At 41.8% G+C, this 27,137-nt stretch overlaps 1 protein-coding gene across 10 annotated transcripts in view; it reads right to left on the bottom strand.

Moving 5' to 3' along the window:
- The window catches only part of pacsin1b (protein kinase C and casein kinase substrate in neurons 1b), a 211,311-nt gene that overhangs the window by 89,819 nt on the left and 94,355 nt on the right, over window positions 1-27,137 (bottom strand). For 6 of the 10 annotated variants that reach the window (XM_078420600.1, XM_078420601.1, XM_078420604.1 and 3 more), the window contains one exon: window positions 12,644-12,766. In XM_078420600.1, the coding sequence (XP_078276726.1) occupies window positions 12,644-12,703 (60 nt within the window). In that variant the 5' untranslated portion in view covers window positions 12,704-12,766. Of the gene's footprint in view, window positions 1-12,643; window positions 12,767-12,863; window positions 13,127-27,137 lie in introns of those variants that run through there. The other 4 variants (XM_078420599.1, XM_078420609.1, XM_078420603.1 and 1 more) reach the window with 3 other exon arrangements.

Genomic DNA, 27,137 nt, shown 5'->3' with positions numbered 1-27,137 from the left:
TGTGAATTGGAAGAGTTTTAGAAACAGGGAATGGATGAAAATCTTCCAAAAGTTGGAAGAGGCAGAAAACGGAATGAGAGTAAATCAGCAGGAAACATAAAGAGCTTCTACAAGTAGGAAAGATCAGGAACAGAGGACAGGGAAATTGAGTGAGAAAGTACCAGGGCAAGATATTAAACGATATTTTACATCTGTCTTCATCATAAAAGATGCAAATAATGCATCCAAAATTGCAGGATACCTGTGATCTAATAGGAGTGAGAAACTTAAAAGCAATAACATTAAAGTGGGGAAAGAAGTTCAACTGTTTTGCACCCCAGCGTTCTAACAGGTGGCCACAGTGACAGCAGACCCAACTTTTCCTAAATTCTGGAATGATCCCAATGGATGGGAAGGAGGGAAATTTTGCAATGCCCAGTTATTAATTTTTTGGGAATGTGTCCAGCATCCATGATTAAGAATGATGGAAAAAATCACCTAAAAAATTCTAACACGATTCGGCAGAGTCAAGATGGTTTCATGAAAAGAATATCATGCCGGACAAACCGGAGAGCTTTTGAAGAATGTAACTACCAGGCTACTGAGAAGGAACCACTGGATGCAGTTAACAATGGATAGTCGACTGGTTGAGGTGCAGAAAATAGTAGGAAAAAAATGGGTGATTTTCAGGTTGGCCTTTTGTTCCATTATGTAAATGAGAAACCGTATATACTTGTTGTCTGTAAATTTCCAGTTAAACTGTGCAAAACCTTTAATTTATCTGTTGTGTTTATACATTAGGTATAGATCCTGCAGAATGTTTGCCCGATTAAAGAAATGCTGGATAAATGCAAGTTGTAACAGGAGGAGATTAAGCTGACCAGGAATGAAAATCAATCAGATAAATCTTGTGTGACCACAAAAGATTACAACAAGAAAACAAAACCCATCAAGCGTCAAGAGTGTTTTATTGTCATATGTCCTAGATAGAACAATGCAATTCTGACTTGCTGCAGCACAACAGAATATGTAAACATAGTACACTGCAAAAATATGATGAACGAGAGATTTTTTTTAGTGTGGTGTATATATACACACATTCTCACAAGTACACATATATTTAAAAAATATATATATATATATACACATACACACATACTCAAAAATAAAACAATAGTAGTGCAATAATAATAATAATAATAGTCTATTGTAGTTTCGAGCTTATTTGAGGTTGTAGTGTTTAAAAGCTGTAGGGAAAAAGCTGTTCCTGAACCTGGAAGTTTTCAGGCTCCTGTACCTTCTTCCCGATGGCAAGGAGAAATGAGTGTGTGGCCAGGATGGTGTGGGTCTCTGATGATGATAGCTGCCTTTTTGAGGCAGCGACTCCGATAAATCCCTTCGATGGTGGAGAGGTCAAAGCTGGTGATGGACTGGGCAGTGTTCACAACTTTTTGAAGTCTTTTCCACTCCTGGACGTTCAAGTTGCCGAACCAGGCCGTGATGCAACCAGTCAATGTGCTCTCTACTGTGCACCAGTAGTTCAAGAGTATCCTCTCTGATATACTAAAGCTCCACAATCATCTCAGGAAGTGGAGGCGTTGATGTGCTTTATTTATAATTGCATCAGTGTGCTGGGTCCAGGAAAGATCTTTGGAAATATGCACGCCCAGGAATCTGAAGTTTTTGACTCTCTCCGCCATCGTCCCTGAGCGGTGCTGGCTCGAAGGGCCGAATGGCCTCCTCCTGCACCTATTGTCTATTGTCCCGTTGATATAAACAGGATTGTGGGTCCTCATCCTTCCTCTTCCAAAGTCCACAATCAGTTCATTGGTTTTACTGATATAGAGACCCAGGTTGTTGTGCCGGCACCATTTGGTCAATCGGTCGATCTCACTTCTATACTCTGACTCATCACCATCTGTAATGCGTCCAACAACGGTGGCGTCGTCGGCAAACTTGAAGATGGAGTTGGCACTGTGTCCGGCTACACGGTCATGAGCGTAGAGCGAGTAGAGCAGGGGGCTGAGCACGCAGCCTTGAGGTGCTCCCGTACTGATTGTTAATGAGGAATCTGCCGATTCGAACAGACAGCGGTCTGTGGATGAGGAAGTCGAGGATCCAATTGCAGAGGAATGCTCAGAGACCCAGTTCCGTGAGGTTGGATACCAGCTTTTTTTTTTTAATCAAAAAATGTATTCAATTATTTAAAAACAATATTTACAAAGCAATAAAACAGAACCCACCACCAGAGTACAATACAAACAAATATACCAAATGAAACTATTATACAATTATATTACAATCCCTATCCAGGATGCATCCAATCCCCCGCGGTTCCCAGCGGTCCCAGAAATCCCCCAGGATGCCTGTGGGCAGCGCATTGGATACCAGCTTTGAGGGGATGATGGTATTGAACAACAGCCTGATGTAAGTATTTTTATTGTCTAAGTGGTCCGGTGCGGAGTGGAGAGCCATTGAGATCACATCCTAATTCTCCAAATTGGTAGAGACAGTGATAATTTTCAACATTTGTTGTAAGTAGCAATGCTCTTTATGAAAAACATAAATAAATATTCATACATTTTGTATCAATTACCTTTGAACAAGCTCCTCACATAGAACAAGTCAATTGTACAGCTGAGATTTGGATCCCATTTAAAAGCTGCCTGCTGTACAGAGGACACAATGTCCTGGCACAGGATGGCAATGAAGGACCATGAATGTAGCTGATATCCAGAAATGTGCAGGAGGTGTCATTCAGTGAAATTAGATACAACATTTGTGTCAAGGGTACACAAATATAAAAAGAGACTCATCACCTTGAGCAGGAAACATGTCAATCCAAGATTGTTTTAAAACTGTGAACTATTATATATGAGCAGAGGCCAATCAGGACTGGGAAACCAACTGAAGGGTCTCTACCCGAAACGTCACCCATTCCTTCTCCCCAGAGATGCTGCCTGTCCCGCTGAGTTACTCCAGCATTTTGTGTCTATCTTCGGTTTAAACCAGGTTCTGCAGTTCTTTCCTACACACTGGGAAATTAGATGCCTTTGGTCAAACAATAGCATCTATATACCAAAACTATCGTTTGTTATCTTGTTTGTGACTGAACTTCAGCCAAAACGGTACACAATAGCGTGACAATTTTAGGCCCACCTTACTCACCATTGCCACTTTAGTGATAATGCAAGTAGTTTTATTGAAATCGGTCTTACATTTTTCAAGTTATTCACATTTTAAAGTTTAAAAGGAGGGGGAGGGAGGGAGGGAGGGAGGGGGGAATGGGGGAGAAGGGAGAGTGGAGGGGGGGTTGAGGAGAGAGGGGAGTGGGGGAGGACAGGGTGCTGCACCAATGCAGGAGAGGTTTGGGCCCACTTGGTCTAGTAGAACAATAAAATGGGGACACAAGAAACTGAAGATGATGGAATCTTGTCCCTGTAGATTTAGCACCCCATCTTTGAGGGAACTGTTAAGTACTATTCCAAATGCTTTAGTTCTCTCAGTCTAGTAGAAGCAGCAAACATTGTGTTGGTGATTTTTATAGTCCTTTACCCAAATTTGTTATAGTTGATGATTAACAATGTATCACACAGAATGGTTACTGCATTCACCACGGAGAATAACTAAATTTATTGCATGTATGATCTTGACAAAGGAACAGCAACTCAAATCCCATCCATCCAAACTACAATTATACCACAAGGATGATCCCAAGCATAATAAGGCTACTGCAGGAACTCAGGCAGCATCAATGGAGGGACAATGGCAGATTACATTTCAGGCCGGGACCCTTCTTCAGAGTGAAGGAGGAGATGGAAGAACGCTAGCAGAAAGGTGAGTGGAAAGGGTGTGGCAAGAGCTAGCCAGTGATATGTAGATCCAGGTGCAGAGGGTTTGATGGGCAGAAATGTTATAGGGGAGAAAGGTGGAGATAGTAACCAAGGCGAGAGATGATAATGGGGTGCAACTGGCGGAATCTGATCAGAAAGGAAGGTAGGAGTGGGCTGCAGAACCAAAGGGAGGGATGGTGGGTCGAAGGGAACATTGGTGTGAAAAATGAGAGATCTGGACTAGGGTGGGTTGGTGATGAGTGGATGGAGGAGGTGAATATGAAAGGAACTGCTTGACAGGGGTAGAGGGGGTGGAAAGAAAAGTGTGTGTAGGAGAGGAACTGGGTAGGTGAGAAAGAAAACATACTTTACCTGAAATTGGAGAATGCCATTGGGTTCTATGCTAACCAAGCAGATCACGAGTTGCTGTTCTTCCAGTATGTGTATGACCTCACTGTGGCATTGGAGGAGGCTAAGGTCAGACAGATCAATATGGGAATGCGAAGAGGAATTGAAGTGGCAACCTGGAGCTCCAGGGGACCCTGGCAGACCCATCACATGTGGCCGGCGAAGCAGTTGCCTACGCTACACTTGAACTCACCAATGCAGAGGAGGCCACATCGAGAGACGAGGTTGGAGGAGGAGCATGTGAAGCTTTCTCACCTGGACAGGTTACTGGGGTCCCTGAATGGAGCGGTGGAAGGAGGTTTAGTGGCAGGTGTGGCACCCACTGCAGTTGTACTGGATGTCAATTGGCAAAATCAATTAATCTCTTGAGAATAATGTGAAGAAAATGCCAGTTACTTCAGTACATTTCTCACCACTTCAGCCTGATCCCCATGTGTTTAATTATCTTTTCTCCCCTTTGATACATTACTGCACACATCAACCACTTTCCTGCTGCTACAAAATTCTCATCCAAGCCTTTATCACTTTGATGTTCAGCTCTCTTTACGATCCCTTCTGGCCCTGTACTTGCATCCTCCATAAATTACATTCAAAATGCTGTTGGTTCGAAGCGAGCAATTTAAAATTCTCCACTGATATCATTCTCTGTCTTGATAAAGTTACTTTGGAATGCAGTGAACGTTATGTACTTCCTATGGAATGTACTTCCTATGACTCAGGCAGCATCTCGGGAGAGAAGGGATGGGTGACGTTTCGGGTCGAGACCCTTCTTCAGACTGATTCAGAAGAAGGGTCTCAACCCGAAACGCCACCCATTCCTTCTCTCCCGAGATGCTGCCAGATCCACTGAGTTACTCCAGCTTTTTGAGTCTACCTTCGATTTAAACCGGCACCTGCAGTTTTTTTTTCCTACTCATCTTCACAGGTCCTTGGTCTCAATTTGCACTCTTTCGGGATAACGTATCTGTTGAACTGTCTACTCAACAATAAAATGCCATTCCTCATTCTCACCTTCTTTGCTCCATAGTTTAGCTTAGTTTACTCTAGTTTACTGTCTCGTGTACCGAGGTACAGTGAAAAGCTTTTGTTGCGTGCTAACCAGTCAGTGGAAAGACAATGCATGATTACAATTGAGCCTTCTACAGTGTACAGATACATGATAAAGGGAATAATATGAATAAAGTTTAGTGCAAGACAGAGTCCAGTAAAGTCCGATCTGTCCTCTTGTCAACACTGATCCCATCTTTATTGATCACCTTGGCTTCAATTCTAGAACTCCTTCACTGAAGCTCTCTGTCTATCTACCCATTCAATTCATCCCTTGAGGCTCATCACTGACAAGCTCATGACCAATGATGTTCCAATGTCGTATGAAAACCTGTGCCCTATTTTACTCTGTCCCATGGTTGATACAGTATCAGGATTCATCTATCTTAGCTCATTACAGATATCAAATTGTGTTTTTAAATTTACGCATCAATTTACATTAACTTGATCTCAATCGATTTTTTTTTTTTTTAAATCAACTAATCAGCAAAATCTCTCCACAACAGGCTATAAATGCCAAGTATCTCCAAATTATGCTCATAACATCTCCCTTTCTCATTTGGGATTTTTGTATTTGTAGCACCAACTGCAAGATTGATTCTGCTATTTTTTCCCCCACTGTGGACTCATTCTTTGCATCCTGTGTAATATTTCACTTTTTGCCACTATTATATTTCAGTGCCCGATTATTTAAAGTTAACCACATTTATCCTGAATGAACAATCTCAAACTTAAAAGTGATAGATTTCTGAACAAAATTTAAGAAAGACAAGATAGAATACCGACTGACCTCTGGGTATTGGGTTCAATTATTTCTCCCACGCCTATTGTCCTCTTTTTCAGACATACATGTTGGACAAATTAGCCCATTAGCCCAGTTTTTTCTGTCATGATGTTTGGCACATCCATGAAAGCACAAACGCTGACGTTTGTGGTTTGTCAAAAGGTCTAGCCATAGTTGCTCTCATCACACCCCTCAGGAACGTTAGTGCCAGAGCACTAACTTCCTGCAACTTCCCAGTAATTACATTGAGTGGTCTTCCCATTGAAACCAAGCTGCTGTCGGCACTGATCATCCATTTCAATGGAGAGATCAAGCTTCCAGAAAGGGGCCACATTTAAACAATTTATTTTTAATTAATTGACAATTGGTTTGAAATCATCTTTATGCTTTTAAAAATGTTCTATTTTTCAAATGATATTAATTTTGCAAATTAAACGTGTTAAATTGGAGAGTTTTTGAATGTTCGAAATTGTCACTCTCACAAATATTCAGAATCTGAAGGCGGCACGGTAGCGCAGCGGTAGAGTTGCTGCTTTACAGCGAATGCAGCGCCGGAGACTCAGGTTCGATCCTGACTACGGGTGCTGCATTGTAAGGAGTTTGTACGTTCTCCCCGTGACCTGCGTGGGTTTTCTCCGAGATCTTCGGTTTCCTCCCACACTCCAAAGACGTACAGGTATGTAGGTTGATTGGCTGGGTAAATGTAAAAATTGTCCCTAGTGGGTGTAGGATAGTGTTAATGTACGGGGATCACTGGGCGGCACGGACTTGGAGGGCCGAAAAGGCCTGTTTCCGGCTGTATATATATGATATGATATGATATGATATCAAATCTGGATATGGCTTAGTGAGTTAGGAACATTTCAGTAGATGGTGCCCCACATCCATAGTGCATTGCCAATCAGATAAGAACGGTAGCGCAGCGGTAGAGTTGCTGCTTTACAGCGAATGCAGCGCCGGAGACTCAGGTTCGATCCTGACTACGGGTGCTGCACTGCAAGGAGTTTGTACGTTCTCCCCGTGACCTGCGTGGGTTTTCTCCGAGATCTTCGGTTTCCTCCCACACTCCAAAGACGTACAGGTATGTAGGTTAATTGGCTGGGTAAATGTAAAAATTGTCCCTAGTGGGTGTAGGATAGTGTTAATGTACGGGGATCGCTGGGCGGCACGGACTTGGAGGGCCGAAAAGGCCTGTTTCCGGCTGTATATATATGATATGATATGATAGAACCATGCCATGGACTAAGCTGCTGTTTGTAGGTCTGCCCCATGCAACTCAGCCCCCTTCAGAGTGGCGAGGGGAATGTTTCCTTAGGAACACCAGTTCAGTGTGGTGTGGGGATACTCATAAAGCATCATTTCTTTGTGAAGAAGAGTCCGAAGAAGGGTCTTGACCCGAAACATCACCCATTCCTCCTCTCCAGAGATGCTGCCTGTCCCGCTGAGTTACTCCAGCTTTTTGTGTCTATCTTCAGTATGATTTCTTTGCTGAATTGGAATTGAATTGAACTTAATTTCCTGAACAGTACTAAAGACTTCATCTGTAGCAGCACCTTTAGGCAATGCAATTACTACATCGAAGCTGCTCAGTCCCCAGAAGGTCCCGATACGCATCACCGAAGTTAACATTGCCACTGCCAGCTAAAAAATAACAAGGCAGCTCATTTCAGGCTTAAATGCCAAAAATGCTCAGAAATTTCACAGGAATCAAACTTACTCTGCCATTTTGTTTGATCACAGTGAAAGGCACCTCAACACCATTATCCTGCCTTTCATCCATATTCCTTGACACCATTCCCTAACAAATATTCACCAATTTCAGTTTTTAAAAGTTCAATGATTCTAGCAAACATAATCTTTTGAGAGGCTTAACGTGAATTTCTGTTCCCAACCTGCTTACTTAGAAACATAGAAAATAGGTGTAAGATTAGGCCATTTGGCCCTTCGAGCCAGCACCACCATTCAATATGATCATGGCTGATCATCCAAAATCAGTTCCCCATTCCTGCTTTCTCCCCTTATCCCTTGATTCTGCTAGATCTGAGAGCTATATTTAACTCTCTCTTGAAAACATCCAGTGAATTGGCCTCCACTGCCTTCTGTGGCAGAGAATTCACAGATTCACAACTCTGGGTGAAAAGGTTTCTCCTCATCTCAGTCCTAAATGGCCTATCCCTTATTCTTAAATTGGGACCCCTGGTTCTGGGCACCCCCAACATGGGGAACATTTTTCCTGAGAAAAAGTTTTTCACTACATCTACCCCCAGTGAATGACCTCAACCAGATCACTGTTAAAACTCTACAGAGAGAGTGCAAATTAACACAATTTGTTCCTACTTGTAGGACTCATGTGACATTCTCAGCAAATGAATTGAATGTCACAGCAGCTCATGCTGGTGACTGGCAATGGACTGAAGATGGTGCATCTGGCCACCATGAAATATACAAAGCTTGGAAATTAAGTATTATTTCTGATAATTTCACTAATATTCATATCAATGTCAGAAATGGAAAAACATGGGAAATGGAAGCAATCTCACACAAAATATATATTTCCTGTCCTTCATCTACCTTTAACACTTATAATCTTAACCATTTGCTACCAACAATTTGTAAGCGGACATACTTTGCTGTCTCTTCCTAGATCCCATGGATGTTGCCATTAAATCTCCACTGAGTTTTGTAACGTTGGACATATTTACCCAATATTTGAAGAACAGCATCTAATTTAAAGTGAGATGTAAACTTTTAAAACCCTTCTAAAATAATGAAGAGGATGCAAATACACTTTAAGCGACATATTAGGATCAGGTGTACCACTTTGTTAATGATAAATATGTATTTAGAATCTTGCATTCACCGACTTCATTGTTTAACATTTTTTGTTATGGTCATGTTCAAGTATACTTCTCACATTGCAAATACAGTGCTATCATGCAATGTAGAGGTGCAATAGAAACATTAACTCCAGCAGGCATTTCTAAATATAATGCATTCCACATTTGAAAAACTATATACTCTCCAGAAGCTTACATGAAAGGTAACCTTTGTGATATTAAGGATCCATGGAGAAGTTGCCATTTTGTTTGATACAATATTACACCACTTGCTCGTAAATGTCCTAGTAGCCAACTCAAGGTGGCCATCACCTAAATACAACTTGGAGGTAGATAATCTTTCCCAAAAGGTGGAAGAATAAAATGAGCAGTGGAACATTGCCCTTTTAAAAAAAAAAATAGACAAGCGTTCAAAAATAGGATTTGTAAAAAAGGAGATCCATAGTCACATGAGAACGAAAAATGTTTTTAGATTAAAATATCATTTGGATTTGTTATTTGCCCTTGAGGAGAGCAAACTTATACTTCACTTGTTAATTTTCCAGTTCAGCGTGGGATTTAGATTTAACCTTTAAAGTCCAAAGAGCTTCATTCTTAAAAATGGATATGTTTGGAGGTTAATTGAAGTGAACAGATAAGCCATCTTGCAGAACAGTACAATCCTAGCAAGTATTTTTGCAAAATGTCACTTTTAAAATAAATCTTTGAACAACCATGTATTGAAAATTCCTCAAGTATTTTCAAAGCAGCAGCCAATGCCCACTGGTGTTTGGCAGCTAACATTGATAAAACAGTAAACACAAAATGGTTTCCTATCATGCAAGAACATACTTTTGCAGCTTTTGAGCAGTTCATATTTTGAGTTTATCACCATGCCAACTTTGTCCGTTTTTTTGGGTAATATATTTTCCTTCACCTCCTCATCTTTGCCAATACCCTTCTTCTCCCCTTCCCAATTCCACCAACCATCATGCTGACTGACTTGGTCAAAGTCTGTACTTTAATAATTATGAACCCTTTGCATTTTAGGTCATTAGGTCATAAATGATAGGGGAAGAATTAGGCCATTCAGCCCATCAAGTCTACTCCGCCATTCAATCATGGCTGATCTATCTCTCCCTCCTAACCCCATTCTCCTGCCTTCTCCCCATAACCCTTGACACCCGTACTAATCAAGGTTTTAACACTTTTTAACAGTTTGATCATGGTGAACCATTTATTGAATCTGTAACAAGATTAAATCTTTTGAAATTCACCACAGCATTTTCATTTGCATCTTTGTCACTCATCTATATTTCTATTGATCTATTTGGAGATTAACAGACACCAAATTATCCCATGTGGATAATCCACTTTCATTCCATAATTTAATCAGCCTTTAAAACTCAAAATGCTTCTATTACTGGTAAATGATGTCATTTAATTTGTTTCAATTTACTCCTATAAGGTCAGAGAGGATTGCCCTGCACATCTTTAAAGGAGACTAGACCAAGTGGACCTGTTGGGCCCAAACCTCTCCTGTATTGGTGCAGTACCCTCTCCTCCCCCCTCCCCCTCAACCTCTTCCCCTCCCACCGCTCCCCCCTCCCGCTCCCCCCCTTCCCCTCCCGCTCCCCCCCTTCCCCTCCCTCCTTCCCCTCCCACCCCACTCAACCCCCCTGATCCTCCCTCCTTCCCCCTCTCCCCTGCCCGGGAGATAGATTTAAACTTTAAAATATGAATAACTTTTAAAATATAACACCGATTTCAATGAAACTTCTTCCATTAGCACCAAAGGGACGGCGGTGAGTAAGGTGGGCCTAAAATTGTCACGCTATCGTGTACCATTTTGGCTGTAGTTCAGGAACAAACAAACAAACAAACGAGAGTTTTAGTATATAGATGTGCAGAGGAAGTTGGTTTTTTTTAAACACGGGGTGGTGGGTTTCTGGAACACCTGGCCAGGGTTGTGGTGGAAACAGATACGATAGTGGCTCTTAAGAGGCTCTTAGGTACGAAGATGCATATACAGGGGAGTAGAGGGTATGATGAGGCCAGAAGGGATTAGTTTAAGTAGGCATCATGTTCGGCACAGAAAATGTGAGCCAAAGGGTCTATTCCTGTGCTGTCCTGTTTCATGTTCTAAGATTAACTTCCTTCAGTTATTGGTACAGAAATTATAAAATGACAAGCTATTTGCTTTAGGTCCTAAATAACTAATTCCACTTTGTTATAGGAAGTAACAATAGGAGGAGGATCGATTGTATTACTTCTAATAAAGGTTAGCATAAGATTAAATCCAATATTGGCTTCTGATTGCTTGGCCTTGTCGTTTTGACCCAGTCTCTTCTCAAGCTGCATTAATCTAAACAGGCAAGGGCATTCAAACAGAGACACAGGATTGGAAAAAACCCAAATCAAGACAAGCAAGATTTGTGAAGTATTGACTTCTTCGTCATAAATAACTCCAGGGAGGCAGCACAAAAAGGCGTGCTCCCTTGTGGAAAGAAGACCTAACAATGGTGAGAAAGAGGATGCAAAAATGGGGTGATTTCAAGCCACTTCTGATGAAAATAATAAGAGCTGCATTGGTGAAGCAGGGACAACGTGTGGTCTGTCAGGATCTTGAAAGAACAGAATTCAATATTATTTTAAATTAACCACAGCCGTTTCCTTTGCAGCCCAATATGTCACTCAGTTACAGGCAAAGGTGTTCAATGGTTCAATGCTTTATCTGCACTCAGCTGCATATCATTACAGGTTACAAAATAGGCCTCATTTGTTGGGATGGATAGAAAGGGGAAGAGAGATGAAAAAAACCCCTAAAATCACAGCCCAAATTCCTCAGTCCTTCTAATCATTAGCAATGTTGCCTTCAAGGGTAAAGAGAGCAAAGATAGAGTGCATAAACGAATCAGTCTGAAGAAGGGTCTCGACCCGAAACGTCACCCATTCCTTCTCTCACGAGATGCTGCCTGACCCGCTGAGTTACTCCAGCATTTTGTGAATAAATGCTCAACCAAAGATTGTTCCAGCCCTGGTGGAATAGTTTACTGACAAACACCTCGTCTCCAGACTCATAGACATTTGTCATGTGTGAGGCTACAGAGTGTGGCAGATTGTTAAAAAGGCATCTCATAAAAGATCAGCACTTTAAAAGGAGGGAAAATTAAAAATCGGTAAGCTGTACTTAAAGGAGACATCACATTCCGATGAGTTTATCATTTAAAAAGGATTATATTTTCAATAAAGCAACTACTGGAAAAAAAAAACCTCCTGCACTAATACACTTAAATTATGTTCCCTCAAAGACTGGTTAAAAATATATTTCAAGTACGACCTTAGACACCAGGGAATACTTCCAGTTTGAAGTACCGTGAAGTGAACACCACATTATGCTCAGGACATGCACATGCAGATAAATACTCGGTTGTGTCACAAATAGCTACATTAGCTTGTGATTTCTGACAAGATGTTGAACGTGGTTACACAGACTATGGTTTCCTGAATCATTTCAGTACAGCTGCAGCATGTTTTCTGCAATGCACAAAACGGCTCTAACACCCCAATTCCTGATTAATGAATATTAGCCTTATCAACACTCGGCAGTATTAAAGCAGCAAAGCCCATTCATTAACCCTTTAATCAAAATTCAATACACCAATGCAGTTTGCTGCCAAATATACATTAAAAAAAAAAAATATCATGCATGCCCTTAATTATCTTGTAACATTCACATCTTCTCAAGTATCGCAAAAAAAAAAAAGTTGCAGTACCTCCCAGAAACTGTCAGTCGTTTCCTCTAATCCACTGGATTCGTCGTACGAGCCTGACATCTTCGGCACGATAGTAAGACCTTGAATTGTCTGCACCTTTACTGAGCTTCAAATCTTCATGCACTGCAGAGAGACAAAAATGGCCCAAGCATTACGGAAAATCTCTTGCACAGAACCAAGAAAGGTCACACTGCGAAGCTTCACAGCTCAATACCCTCACCCTTGCAGTCATGATACATACTGTAGCCTCAAGACCACTGCTGCACCGACACCGACAGGGACTGAACCGGGACAGAAAACAAATGCCAATGTGAAAAATGTATATTTTTCCAAAAACAAACAAACCTCATCTCACAGAAATCCCCTTAGTTGTTTTGCAAATGGCAAAACCATAATTCCCACTTGGCCTATCCCAATGAGTTAGTGCGATAGAGGCTGTGAATTAGTGCAGAGGATTAATCTCTGCCCGGCATAAGTAGTTGAGCTATATCCCTCAAAGGACATGTGACAGCATGCACACAATTGAGCTACACAGGTTCACGGGCTCCAGCAGCACAAGAATGTTATCTATGCAGGTTCAGGGCAGCAGTCGGGGCAGTGTAGTGTAAATAATACAGCCGCAGGGATTCCAGTGACATAACTGCTACATAAACAGCTAAAGGGATTACGTTGCCTTCAATTCACAGGATGGCAGTGCCTATTTGTGAGAGAGCACCGCAAAGAATGCACATAGCATCCAAATCATTTCTACTGCATTAGATTTTTACTGAGAATAGTGTCCAGCTTTCATTAAAAATTTAACAATTTAAATCATTACCAATTTTACACAATTGCATAAAAGCAGTGAAACTAAATTAACAAATGGTATTAGCCCAAGGATAAAATAAGCATCAAATTCTGAACAGATGTCACCAAATTTACAAGGGTTGTTATCGAGTTGGATGGTGACCTATAGATTTTGTCTCAGTCTTTCCTCTCATTTACTGCAGAAGATATTGGAAACCAATTAGTAATTCATACAATCAAAGGTACTTTATTAATAGATTCGGGCAGCATTCTTAAGGTGGGCTTTCTTTTACGCCGAATACATCTAGAACTTTCCATGCATATTGTTGAAACCCAGAGAGCAACTAGTCACGTGAGGATTTTAAATGAGCAGTATTAAAAAATTAAATGACAGTATTAAAAAATTATCAATGTCCACAAAACCAATCTAACACGACACATTTCAGATTTATCTGGCATTTATAATTGTTTAGATTTTCCAAATTCACTATGCCCAATTAAAAGGCATAATTTTAAGGCTAAAGTAAAAAACAGAAAATGCTGGAAATACTCAGCAGGTCGGGCTGCATCTGTAGGGATAGAAACACAGGCAACTTTTCAGGTCTGAGAGCTTTCACCAGAGCTGGGTAGGACACACAAGAAACTGGTCAAGATGCAGGGAGGGTGGGGGAAGGGGTGGATGTCTCAGATAGAGTCCAGCTGGGATGACCATGTGGATAAGCTGCAAACAAGATTACCTGGTCAATGAGTGGCTGGGAACAGTTAGAGAATGGGAACTTTGACAGAAGAATATGGGGATTGTTAAATTCAGTACAGGAAAATTTGTCCAGCCAGACAGACAACAAGTAGAAGATTCACTTTCTATGAACAGCACCTTATTTCGTATCTGGGCAAATTGCAGCCTTCTGTTGGGCCTTGTTGCATCTGTTGTAACAACTGGGCTGAAGCACAAAGTACCGTGAGTGCTGGAGGAACTCAGCGGGTCAGGCGGCATCTTGAAAGGGAACGAACAGGCAATGTTTTAGGTCAGAGCCCTTCCTCAGACTGATCGGTCAGCCCTAACCAGTCTGAAGATGACCCCAACCCTGAAAGGTCATCCGTCTGAAGAAGGGTCTCGACCCGAAACGTCACCCATTCCTTCTCTCCTGAGATGCTGCCTGACCTGCTGAGTTACTCCAGCATTTTGTGAATAAATCGATTTGTACCAGCATCTGCAGTTATTTTCTTATACTACCTGAAAGGTCATCTGCCCATTCCTTTCCTAGATGTTGCCTGACCTGCTGAGTTGCTCCAGCACTTACGTTTTGCTCAAGATTCCAGCATCTGCAGTTTCTGTGTCTCCATGGCCATCGGCACTGTTTGCTTACATTTTTTCTCCATTTTTTTTCCTCGATCAGGGAGTGGAGGGTATGGCTCACCCAACTGACTGGACACCTTTTCCAGCTTTGCATTTTGCGAATGTGAACTCCTACCTTCCTACTCTCCAGCTGCTCTCATTCACCAGATGACCTTGGTGATGGCTCATCCCCAGGTTCACCTCAGTTTCAGGCAGGAACGCAGAATTTATTCTCCAACCCTGTCACTCTACTGATAACCTCATTGTTCCCCATTAGCCAACCACCCTGGTAGTGATAGTGCATTTGGTAACTGCAGGTGGGTTATCAAGGCCTAGATCTGCTCTCGGTTACCGACGGTATTACCCACTCAAAGTCAGGAGCCTTCCATGAAATGGGTACGTGGGGGCCAAAGAGGCATCAAACAGGCAAAGCTGTTCAACAGACTACAGAATGGAATGCTAGCTCATTAATTTGTTTTTGAATGTTTAGTGATGATTTTTTTTGGCAATGTGGCAAAGCAGACTACAATAGTCAATGACAGAGGAAAGGTAAGGCATGGGATGAGTGGGGAAGGAGGAGATGAAATATTTGGGTGTTACTCTTGGACAAGTCCTTCAGACACCCCGGGCAACAGTTTTGATTATCTTTCTGTTCCATTCCATGCATTTCTTTATGGCCCTGCAGTAGTTACTGGCAGAGCAGATCATCAAAGGCAGAAGGCATCATGCCTCTAGTCCAAATACTGGGCGATACCTGCATGATCCAATGTCTATTGTCAGCCATCAGATGGACATTGCAGGGGCATTGCTTTTAATCCCATTGTTGAGCAGTGTGGGTACGTGGTTCTCACAATTCAAGTTAACACTCCAATGGTATTGTGGCACTATGGAAAAATCTGCAAATGTAGCTAAATCACATGCTCTCCCCACCTCTGGTATGTAGGAGGGAGAATATAATAGTCAGATTTTTTTGGATGATGACTTCAGTGGCACCTCCCTGTTCCGAAGCAGACAGCACCCGCAGTCGGGATTGAACCCGGGTCTCCGGCGCTGCCAGTGCTGTAAGGCAGCAACTCTACCACTGAGCCACCAGTATGGTGCTCTGGAAATTAATAACCTGTAAACTCCTTAGAGGAGAAAGAAGGACAGCCGTGGAAAGTAACAGGAGCCAGTGGTGAGATTTTGTGGCAAGTTCACTTCCCCCCTTGGGGAATATACTTTTCCAAGCTTATTTGAATTACTTAAATAAATCGTGTACTGAATGCATTCAAGGAAACAGGAAAATTACATGCTTTGGCTACAAGGTACATCCGTATGATCAAAGAGTGGCTTTTAGTTCATTACTTTATAAATACTAAATAGACTGCCTATTTCTGTCAAGTGTGCCTGCCTATTTCTGGAAAGGTTATTTGGCGTTAATCCAATTTCTTCATAAAATTAGATTTTACACTGTATTTGTCAGCTTGAGATCACCTTGCAAGACCATTCTGTTAAAGACAAGCAAAATCAGCCATTCACTATGCAACTTCTCAAAAATGCAGTCATCGTTGGTCAAATTAGCCACCATCAGTCCCAAACAGCTTGCAATAATTATGTTGAAAATATTGGTCCATCAGTGCACTGATTCTTACGTTTGCCCACCAGAGCTTAGGTTGCAATGAAACAAAATGGGTGGCACGGTGGTGCAGCGCTAGAGTTGCTGCCTTTCAGCGCTTGCAGTGCCAGAGACCCGGGTTCGATCCTGACTATAGGTGCTGTCTGTACGGAGTTTGTACATTCTCCCTGTGACCGTGTGGATTTTCTCCAAGATCTTCAGTTTCCTCCCCCACTCAAAAGACGTACAGGTTTGTAGGTTAATTGGCTTAGTAGAAGTGCAAATTGTCCCCAGTGTGTGTAGGATCGTGTTAATGTGCGGGGATCGCTGGTCGGTGCAGACTCGGTGGGCCGAGGGGCCTGTTTCCGCGCTGTATCTCTAAACTAAACTCAACTAAAAAAGGAAGCAAAATATTCCTAAATGAAAAGAGCAGCAGGATTCTTAGGATTTGTTGTCCTTAGCAGGATTCTTAGCATTTGTGGTCTTTTGCAATTTTCTATTTGGCAAGTTAATAATCTATTCAACAGTCCAAAGGGAAGCAGACATTTCCTGTGAGATAAAGGAAGATTTCCTCACACATCTCGGGTCACTCTTGCTCATCTGTCAACAGCTATCTCCAGCAAGCGCACTGTCAAATACTCAACAGCAAGACACCACTCATCTGGTTGGCAGAGAAAGGTACACAGAATAATAAATGCTAACGGGTAGAAAACATTACAAAAAAATATAATTTCAAAATAAATCTACGTTGCGTTCGTCACTAACTCTTTTTAATTAACTTTGATGCATATCGTACATAGAAACATAGAAACATAGAAACATAGGTGCAGGAGTAGGCCATTCGGCCCTTCGAGTCTGCACCGCCATTCAATATGATCATGGCTGATCATCCAGCTCAGTAACCTGTACCTGCCTTCTCTCCATACCCCCTGATCCCTTTAGCAAAAAGGGCCACATCTAACTCCATCTTAAATATAGCCAATGAACTGGCCTCAACTCCCTTCTGTGGCAGAGAATTCCACAGACTCACCACTCTCTGTGTGAAGAAATGTTTTCTCATCTCGGTCCTAAAAGACTTCCCCCTTATGCTTAAACTGTGACCCCTGGTTCTGGACTCCCCCAACATCGGGAACAATCTTCCCGCATCTAGCCTCTCCAACCCCTTAAGAATTTTATATGTTTCTATAAGATCCAAGATCCAAAACAACAACAAAAAAAATCCATTATTGGTCTCATCAAAAAAGATCTGCTTGGTTTTCTAGTAACAGTCCTGCAAGCCCTGCCCATTTCATATTAATATCTACTGAAAGACCGAGAAATCAATAAAAGACACATGATTTTACGATTTTACAGACAAGACACACAGCTGCAGAATCAATTCCTTGAAATAAGATGCATGAGCCAAACACTTATTGATTGGAGACCAAAGGTTGAAACAAGACTGGCTAACCAGAGGAAAGAAAGTCATACCTTGCTATGGTTTAAATATATAGAGCTCTATATAATTGAAACACAAATGTACAGTATACCACTAATTCTAGGTTAGAACAACAAGAATAATAGTTGGCTAAAATATGCTTGAAACATGCATGAAGATGTGTGGGAAAAGGCATTTTATTGTCAAGGTAGCATCATTTAAAGTTTCATCATGGACGACATTTGGGTTTAAAATTTAGTCATGGAGTCATAGAGCACGGAAACAGGCCCCTTCAGTCCAACTTACCCATGCTGAGCACCATGCCCCATTTACACTAGTCCCACCTGCCCATATTTGGCCCATATCCTTCTAAACCTGTCCTATCCATGTTCCTGTCTAAATGTCTCTTAAATGTTTTGATAGTACCTGCCTCAACTACCTCTTCCGCCAGCTCATCCCACACACCCACCATACTGTGCGTAAAAAAGTTACTCCTCGGGTACCTATTAAATCTTTCCCCCCCACCTTAAACCTATGTCCTCGGGTTCTTGATTCTCCTCCTTTGGTCAAGAGACTCTGTGCATTTACCTGACCTTTTCCTCTCATAATTTCCTACACCTCTATAAGATCACCCCTCATCCTCCTGCGCTCCAAGGAATAAAGTCCCAGCCTGCTCAACCACTCCCTATAGCTCTGGCCCTCGAGTCCTAGCAACATCCCGGTAAATCTTCTCTGCACCCTTTCCAGCCTGACAACCCCTTTCCTATAACATGGTGACCAGAACTGACCACAATAAACTAAACTGCAGTAAACCACAGTAAACTAACAATAAATATTTTAAAAGGTGGCACGGCGGTAGAGTTGCTGCCTTACAGCGAATGCAGCGCCGGAGACTCAGGTTTGATCCTGACTACGGGCGCCGTCTGTACGGAGTTTGTATGTTCACCCCGTGACCTGCGTGGGTTTTCTCCGAGATCTTCGGTTTCCTCCCACACTCCAAAGACGTACAGGTATGTAGGTTAATTGGCTAGGCAAATGTTTTTTTTTTAATTGTCCCTAGTGTGTGTACGATAGTGTTAATGTGCGGGGATCGCTGGGCGGCGTGGACCTGGTGGGCCGAAGGGCCTGTTTCCACGCTATATCTCTAAATCTAAAAAAAATCTAAAAATCAATACTCTAGATGTGGCCTCACCAATGTCTTACACAAGCTTGGTGAGGAAATTCTCACCGACCTAGTCAACCGAATCCACAAGCAAAATGCAGAACTTTAAATTAAAAGAAGATCCCTCTAGAGCTCAGCTTTTCATTGTGTCTTCCTCTTGGGAAATGCATTAGGTACAAAGATGACTTGCTTCCATTCTATACTTGCAAGATGCGAGATGACACTCAAATGTGGGAACGCCAGACTCTTCCATGGATGGGGTGGGAGGTTTCTGATGGGGCAGTCGAGGAGATGCACACGTTCTCTGTACCATTCCTAATGCACCTGCTCTGCTTAAAGTGGGTGTGGACCAGGTATCAGTTCTTCAAGAAGGCTGATGTCTTCATGCCCTATGTTTCTCAGCCAACTGCAGGAGACATGCTGCATTTCATTAGTATAAAAGGAATCAATGATTTATCGGTAGAGAATTTTGAAAGTATAGAATTCAGGGTGACATGGTGGAGCAACAGTGGAGTTGCAGCCTTACAGTGCCAGAGACCCGGATGCGATCCTGCCTACGGATGCTGTCTGTACAGAGTTTGTACGTTCTCCCTGTGACCACAAGGGTTTTCTCCAGATGCTCCGGTTTCATCCCACACTCCAGAGACATACAGGTAATTGGCTTTGGTAAAATTGTAAATTGTTCCTAGTGTGTAGGATAGTGTTAATATGTGGGGATCGTTGGTCGGCACAGACTCGCTGGGCTGAAGGGCCTGTTTCTGCACTGTATCTCTAAACTAAACTAAAGATAGCACTAGTGTGATCGCGGGTCAGCGCGATATAGGTGGGCCAAATGAAGGGCCTGTTTCCGTGCTGCATCTATATCGTCTAAAGTAAAATCTAAAGCATAAAGTCAGTCAGATTTCTAAATGCAACACCCTTCCCCAATAGCCAACAAGATAAATCACTGAATGGGACAATTCTAGGCTGAATTAGGAAGAGTCGACTGGACCAGTTCTCCTGGACAGGCTGGGAAGACAGAGAAATCCCTTAAATTGTCCAAGGATTTCTGCTGGACAATGTGTGGTTTGAACAAGTTCTCAACAGGGGTGCAGTGTTTTACTGAACAACCTGCTAACCCTCATTGGCAAGATAAGCAAATGAAGAAGCTAAATCAGAAGGTTAAATCAATGGCTTGGACAGCTGTAATGTACTCTAACAATGCTTTTGATATTAGAGGTGATCAATAAGATAGTACAAGTTAAGAGTGGATTCTAACTTCATTACAGAAAATGTTGGACATACCCAGCAGATCAGGCAGTATCTTGGGTTTAGTTTCTTAGGTTTGTAAGGAAAGTGTTTTTGGTAGCGAGTTGCATTGTGATTGAACTGAACTGTCAGCTGTACGTACCTTAGTGTCTTTCATGATTCTGATCAATCCTATGTTCTGTCATGCCAGTAACACCTGCCAAAACACTGGCATACCTTTCTAAGTTTCACCTTCTCATTTTCGAACTTCAAAAGCGAGCCAAGTTCAAATAGGTAGGAAGGGTTGGTTACATTTCTTTCTTCTAACAAAGCACAGCAATCTGTCACCAAGCCAAGCATTAAAGAGGATCCTGCATTAACTGACCGCCTATCACCGATCCACCTCCTTAAAGATACCCACCGCAGAAACGTAACCCTGGGGAAAGAAACAAACTGGGGGAGTGTCAGATATCACTTCTCCCAGGTGGATGAAACTACTGGGTCAGCAAGCGATAGACCATCATATAATTGGACTGAAGACTGAACCTCCAGGGAAACTGGTGAGCAACAGGGTCAAGAGTTCTAATCCCTCCTGCATCCATCTCTATGGCAATAGCTGGGCAGCAATTCCATGAATCACATTTCACTTAAAATATTTCTGACGCTGGGAATTCTTCATACACATTTGAAAACATAGAACATTGCAGGACTTAGGCAAGGGCACGGTGGGAAGCTAGAGAAGAAAATGAATCGTCCTTTCACACAGGTGTGGTGCCAGAAGTCTGGAGAGTGTCTGCAAAGAAAATCTGGGGAACGATAGATCAGTAACACTAACATCGGTGGTAGGCAAGTTAACGAAGAGGATTCTGAGGGATAAGATGATACATTTGAAAAGACAGGGTTGATGAGGGATAGTCAGCATGGTTTTATGTGCCATAGTTGGTGCCTCATGAAATCGGTTATTTCTTCAAAAAAGTCAATCAAGAAGGTTAATGTGGTCTAGGCAGTAGGTATAGTCTACTGCACTTCAGTTAGGCCTTTGATAGGAAGGTTGCTCTAGGAGGTTACATCTCAAGGGATCCAGGGAGAGCTAGCTAACTGGCTACAGAATTGGCTTAATGGTAGGACGTGGAAGGTGATGATGGAACGGCGTTTTTAAGACTGGAGGCCTGTGACTAGTGTGTGTCTCAGGGATTGATGCGGGGTCCATTGCTGGCTGTCATTTTTATCAACGATTTCAATGAGATTGTACGTGGCATGATGAGTAAGTTTGCAGATCACACTAAAATAGGTAGATGGTTATCAAGTATTTTCTACAATGGGAACTTGATCATCTGGGCAAGGTGCAGACTATGCCTTATGTCTTAATAAAAGTCTCAGTAATTCAATATGGAGTATGCTTTTACTCGCAAATTAAGAGAGAACTTGTCTCCACTAGAATTTTTTTAAAGTATTTAACTATTGGACTTAAATAACTGTAAATAGGAAGTACCCTTTAAGAGGTTGGTGAAAGGCTCTTTCCCTGCAAAGTTTTCTGAATGAACTCTTACCACAGGATGTAGACTGTTGGAACACCCACTAACAAATCCTCAGTCTATATTTGGAAACATCGGTTACCCTCAACCATAATCTCCAAATAATTAGTTAAGTATATAAAAGCACCATAGGGAACAAGCACATGACAACGACAAAACTGAGATGAGAATCGGTTCTGCAAAGATTATGTTCAGAATGCTTTAAGCAAATCAATAATGTGGTGATTACATTTATACTAAAGGTCTAATTGGAAAAGGTTTGAGGGCTTTTAAGCTTTTAAAGACAGAATAGGAGGGCCTTCAAAACTAATTTTAGCTTTAGCGTCCATCCACAATACACCATTGAGAATATTTTCTTTGTATGCCCATTTTTGAGGGAAAATATAAATTGGTTGTTGACCTTCAGCACTTTGTTCTTCTGATCTTTGGATGAAGCATTTAATGCACAGTTAGATGCGAAAAGCCATGGCACTAGTTTAAAGAGCACTGAATTTCCCTAACTGATATTTATGCCTCTTTTCCTTACTGGAGGAGATTATCTGGTCACTGTTTGACTGTCTACCAAAGATGGTGCTGGAGTGTGACACTTTGCGTGCTCTTCCCAGAGAAGAACCTACCACCCTCCCAAACAATCGCTCAACTATTTTAAATCTCTTTCAATCTGTAAGTATAGAACTATATCCTGCGTATTTATTCACAAAATGCTGGAGTAATTCAGCAGGTCAGGCAGCATCTCAGGAGAGAAGGAATGGGCGACGTTTCGGGTCGAGACCCTTCTTCGGACTGATGAAGGAATGGGCGACGTTTCGGGTCGAGACCCTTCTTCGGACTGATGAAGAAGGGTCTCAACCCGAAACGTCGCCCATTCCTTCTCTCCTGAGATGCTGCCTGACCTGCTGAGTTACTCCAGCATTTTGTGAATAAATACCTTCGATTTGTACCAGCATCTGCAGTTATTTTCTTATAAGAACTATATCCTACCCTCTGTATCCACCCCTTTGCTCAAAGTATTGTACTTAAGTTTGAACTGATTGTATCCAGTTATGGGATATCTGATCTGTTTGGATAGCATGCAAAACAAAGTTTTTCACTGTACCTCAGTACATGCGGCAATAATAAACCTAACCCTTATCACGTTGCTGTTTGTTGGAGCTTGCCGAGCCCAATTAGCTGCCATATTCCTATTTTACAATAGCAACTACTTTTTTTTAAAACTATGTAGCATTTAAAATTACCAAACTACAATAAAATGCAAGTCTTTGCAAGGCCTATTTTGCTTTTGCTTGGCCTATGATGAGGCATACTCATTAATGAGTGACTTTCTCCCAATTTATTTTGGGATTTCAACATGACTGTTTAAAATTATGGCAGTGAAATGTGTAAACTAGATTTAGATTTAGATTTAGAGATACAGCGCAGAAACAGGCCCTTCGGCCCACCGGGTCCGCACCGCCCAGCGATCCCCGCACACTAACACTATGCTACACACACTAGGGACAATTAAAAAAAAAAAAATGTTTGCCCAGCCAATTAACCTACATACCTGTATGTCTTTGGAGTGTGGGAGGAAACCGAAGATCTCGGAGAAAACCCACGCAGGTCATGGGGAGAACGTACAAACTCCGTACAGACGGCGCCCGTAGTCAAGATCGAACCTGAGTCTCCGGCGCTGCATTCGATGTAAGGCAGCAACTCTACCGCTGCGCCACCGTGCCACAATTTGTGATTTAAATATTAGGAAAAGGAGCCCATTTAACCAATCATTCCACCGTCACCTCTAAAATTATTTTATTTATTTCCTGTTCAAAAAGCACCATGAATGTTTCATCCACTATTTTTTTTACTGGTAGAATATTCAACATTCAATATACGTCTGTGCAAATACATTTCTTCAAGCCATTAACATCTTGGTTCTTTGTTCCTCGTTCCTATGGTAATCACAAACATTTATGATAAACCAACAATATATATTTTTTTCCTCATCATACTCTCACCAATAGCTCTCAATTTTGTGCTAAAGAGCTGCAGATAACCCTCTCACTGAAGCTCCCCATCCAAATGAATCTCTTCTCACATCCTCACCATGCAGAATACCCCAACTTCTGCAAACCTACCAAGGTTTGCTGGTACTTAGGTATTTGGGTTCCAGGCAGCTTATGCATCTGGACCCACACAACAACTTGTTCTGTTTCCTACATTATAAATCTCAACACTTTTTTTCTTATGATTGTCAATTTGCCATTCTAGTTTCAATTGCCATACTATTTCTTCATAAAAATTGTTACTTTCTCCTCGATTTTTCATTAAATAATCTTTAATTGCACTGCACTTATTTTTTTCTCAAGATGCATAACCTCACATTTCTCCATAATTCCCTCCAAGTGGCTTAGAAAATGAATCAAACTTAAATGCAAGTTGCTATTTCACAATTTGAAGATATCCCAAAGTGCTTCATAATCAAATGCTTTTTGAAGTGAAGATAGCAGTTTGGATCTTACGGTTAGTTACACTTCTCATTTTGTGATCTCTACAATGTTTGATGGTATCTGTAATAGTCTGTCAGATGTTTTTAATGTAGTTTGAGAAAATTGCCATTGGTAGATATCAATGTTTATAATCCCATGGTTCAAACACTATTTATTAACCACTACTGTTACCTTTCTGAGATTAGCCTCCAAGATTAATTGAAGGTATCACAAAATGCTGGAGTAACTCAGCAGGTCAGGCAACATCTCTGGAAAGAAGAATGGGTGACATTTCAGGTCTCGACCCAAAACGTCACCCATTCCTTCTCTCCAGAGATGCTGCCTGACCTGCTGAGTTATTCCAGTATTTTGTGCTACCTTCGATTTGTACCAGCATCTATCTGCATTTATTTTCTTACACTCCGAGATTAATTCTCATCTCTCATTATTATGTCAAGGTTAATGGAAGCGCATATGTTTATTGTTTCACCAGGTAGCTACAACTCATTCCTTAAACATAAATTTCACTTACTTTTTAAGTCATAGCATCAATATATAGCCCATTCCAGTTAAATTATTGTCCTGCAGGTTTTCTGGGTGACATAGTTGTGATGTTTGATGGACTGTGTGGAGTGGGAGGACCTGTTGCTCCTCCCGTGCAGCAGGTGGCGCTGCACAGGACAAAGGGAGATGTTTTGTACATAGTTATCTTGGCTGTACACAGTGTGGAGTGTGCGTTGTACACAATGTCAGATTGTGGGGTTGCAGCCATTTTAGTTGTCTTGCTGCCAGCATTGAGTTACTGTAATAAAGACTTCTGTTGTACCTTGAAGACTCGCAAAGTTTCATACAGGCATAGAACAAGAACACAAAAATAATCAAGACATTACATGGATCAATTTCTGGCTTGTTCTTTCTAAGCCAGGTAGCCTGGGAAGAACAATAATGGATACTTTGCTTTTTCTGCAGTTAGATTAAAGATCTATTGTTAAATTGAAATCTAATGGAGTTTCGTTTCACTCGAAGCCTCCTCCGTCCTTCCTTACCCAATCACCATAACCTTTACTCTCCTCCTACCTCCACCATTACCCCTCCTTCATCTGTGGACCTCTCCCAAAATCAGACCTGCATTTTCCCCTTAGGTGCAGGGCAACTCTGACTGAACACGGACCTTGCCACCAGAACCAGGGTTGGGAATCAAAACAATTCTAAGTCCTCAGGTTCAAGTTGAATTAAATTGTACTGGCCCTTCTTGAATAAACACATTGAGTCTCAATAGCTGGGACTTGACTAGGTTCTGCTTCAAGTTGTGAGAGTTGGGTTTCCTAATTCATAGTTCATAAGTTCAAAGGAGCAAACTTAGGCTATTCGGCCCATCAAGTCTACTCCGTCATTCAAATCAAGGCTATGATTCTATCATGGATCAATCTTTCCCTCTCTTCTCCTCATAATGCTTGACACCCTTACTAATCAAACATCTGTCAATATCCACCTTAAAAATACCCAATGACGACCTCCACAGCCTTCTGTGGCAATTAATTCCACAGATTCACCATCCTCTGACGAAATAAATTCCTCCTCATCTCCTTTGTGAAAGTGTGTCCTTTTATTCTGAGGCTGTGCCCTCTCATCCTAGACTCTCCCACTAGTGGAAACATCCTCTCCGCATCCACTCCATCCAGGCTTTTCACTCACAAAGTACACTGAATATCAAGGTACCAGCCTTAAACGTCACACTGCTAAGTCCTCCATCAACGTTCATTTTGTTCTAAAGGAGCCAGTGGTGTCCACTGTCCTGAGCGGATGGACAAGAACCACTGCCAGGTTATAATCCAACAATTAGCCCAACAATATGGAAACTGCCAACAGGAAACAAGACATGGAATTTGTGAATTAATAAAGATAGTGCCTGACATAAATAGGAATAATTGGCTGCCATTTAAAGGGACCTCGTAACATAATCAATGCATCAGTGTTTCTAAAACCATAATATTCCTGTTTAATTAGTAGTTTGATAAAACGACCAAGAGTAGTTTCACACTGCATTTGAGAATGTCGTTTCATTTGTATACACAAACTGAGCATCAACAATGGGAAATAATGATCAGTGCTGATGTTTCCTCACTGAAAGTTTTCAGCCTGGAGACTGACTTGGACTGGGATGGGGGGGGGGGGGGGGGGAGGGGGGGGGGGGGGGGGAGGGGGGGGTAAACATGTGGCAGAATGTACATCCGTGAATTTTGGTACGGGATCTTGCAATGTAGCTGCACTATGAACCCAAGTGCAACAGAAACAACCTATTACTCTTTTTTTTTCCATATGAAGGCCAGAAACAGAAAAGAAAAGGGAAAAATTGAAGGATCAACGAACGCCTGTTGGGAAAGAAATTTAAAAAAATACACCGCAAATATGTAACGCAAAGGAATCACAAAATATTTGTTAGCATCTGGAAGGGGAAGTGCATCGTTATTTCAGGCATTCTAGCGAAGCGTTACACCTCAACTTCCCGTTTATCTTTGCAGAAGCCGACCACACATTTGCTGCCACGTCTTAAAAATAACTATCACTCAAACCTTCAGCAAGGAATCTGTGGAGTCTCGGAATAGCAATAAGCTTGATTGTAATCACACGCAGCCTTTGCGCTGACTGGATAGCATGCCACAAAGAAGCTCTTCACTGTACCTCAGTATACGTGACAATAAACTAAAGAAAGGCACAAAATACTGGAGTAATTCAGCGGGACAGGCAACATCTCTGGAGAGAAGGAATGGTTGACGTTTCGGGTTGAGGACCCTTCTTCAGACTGAGAGTCAGGGGTGAGGGAGACTGAGACATGGAAAGGTAAGGCGTGAAAACACAGATCAAAAGGGGTGATGATCAAGGAAATGTAGAAATGTACATTGTTAGCTGAGGGGAAGGTGACAACGAGGCATATAATCAATAATATTTAATCGGGAGGACAGTGAAACTAG

This window comes from Rhinoraja longicauda, chromosome 24, assembly GCF_053455715.1.
Source record: "Rhinoraja longicauda isolate Sanriku21f chromosome 24, sRhiLon1.1, whole genome shotgun sequence".
In the NCBI taxonomy this organism is placed as follows: Eukaryota; Metazoa; Chordata; class Chondrichthyes; order Rajiformes; family Arhynchobatidae; genus Rhinoraja; species Rhinoraja longicauda.
The sequence above is the reverse complement of the archived record's forward strand: the minus strand, read 5'-3'. Positions and strand labels throughout refer to the sequence as shown.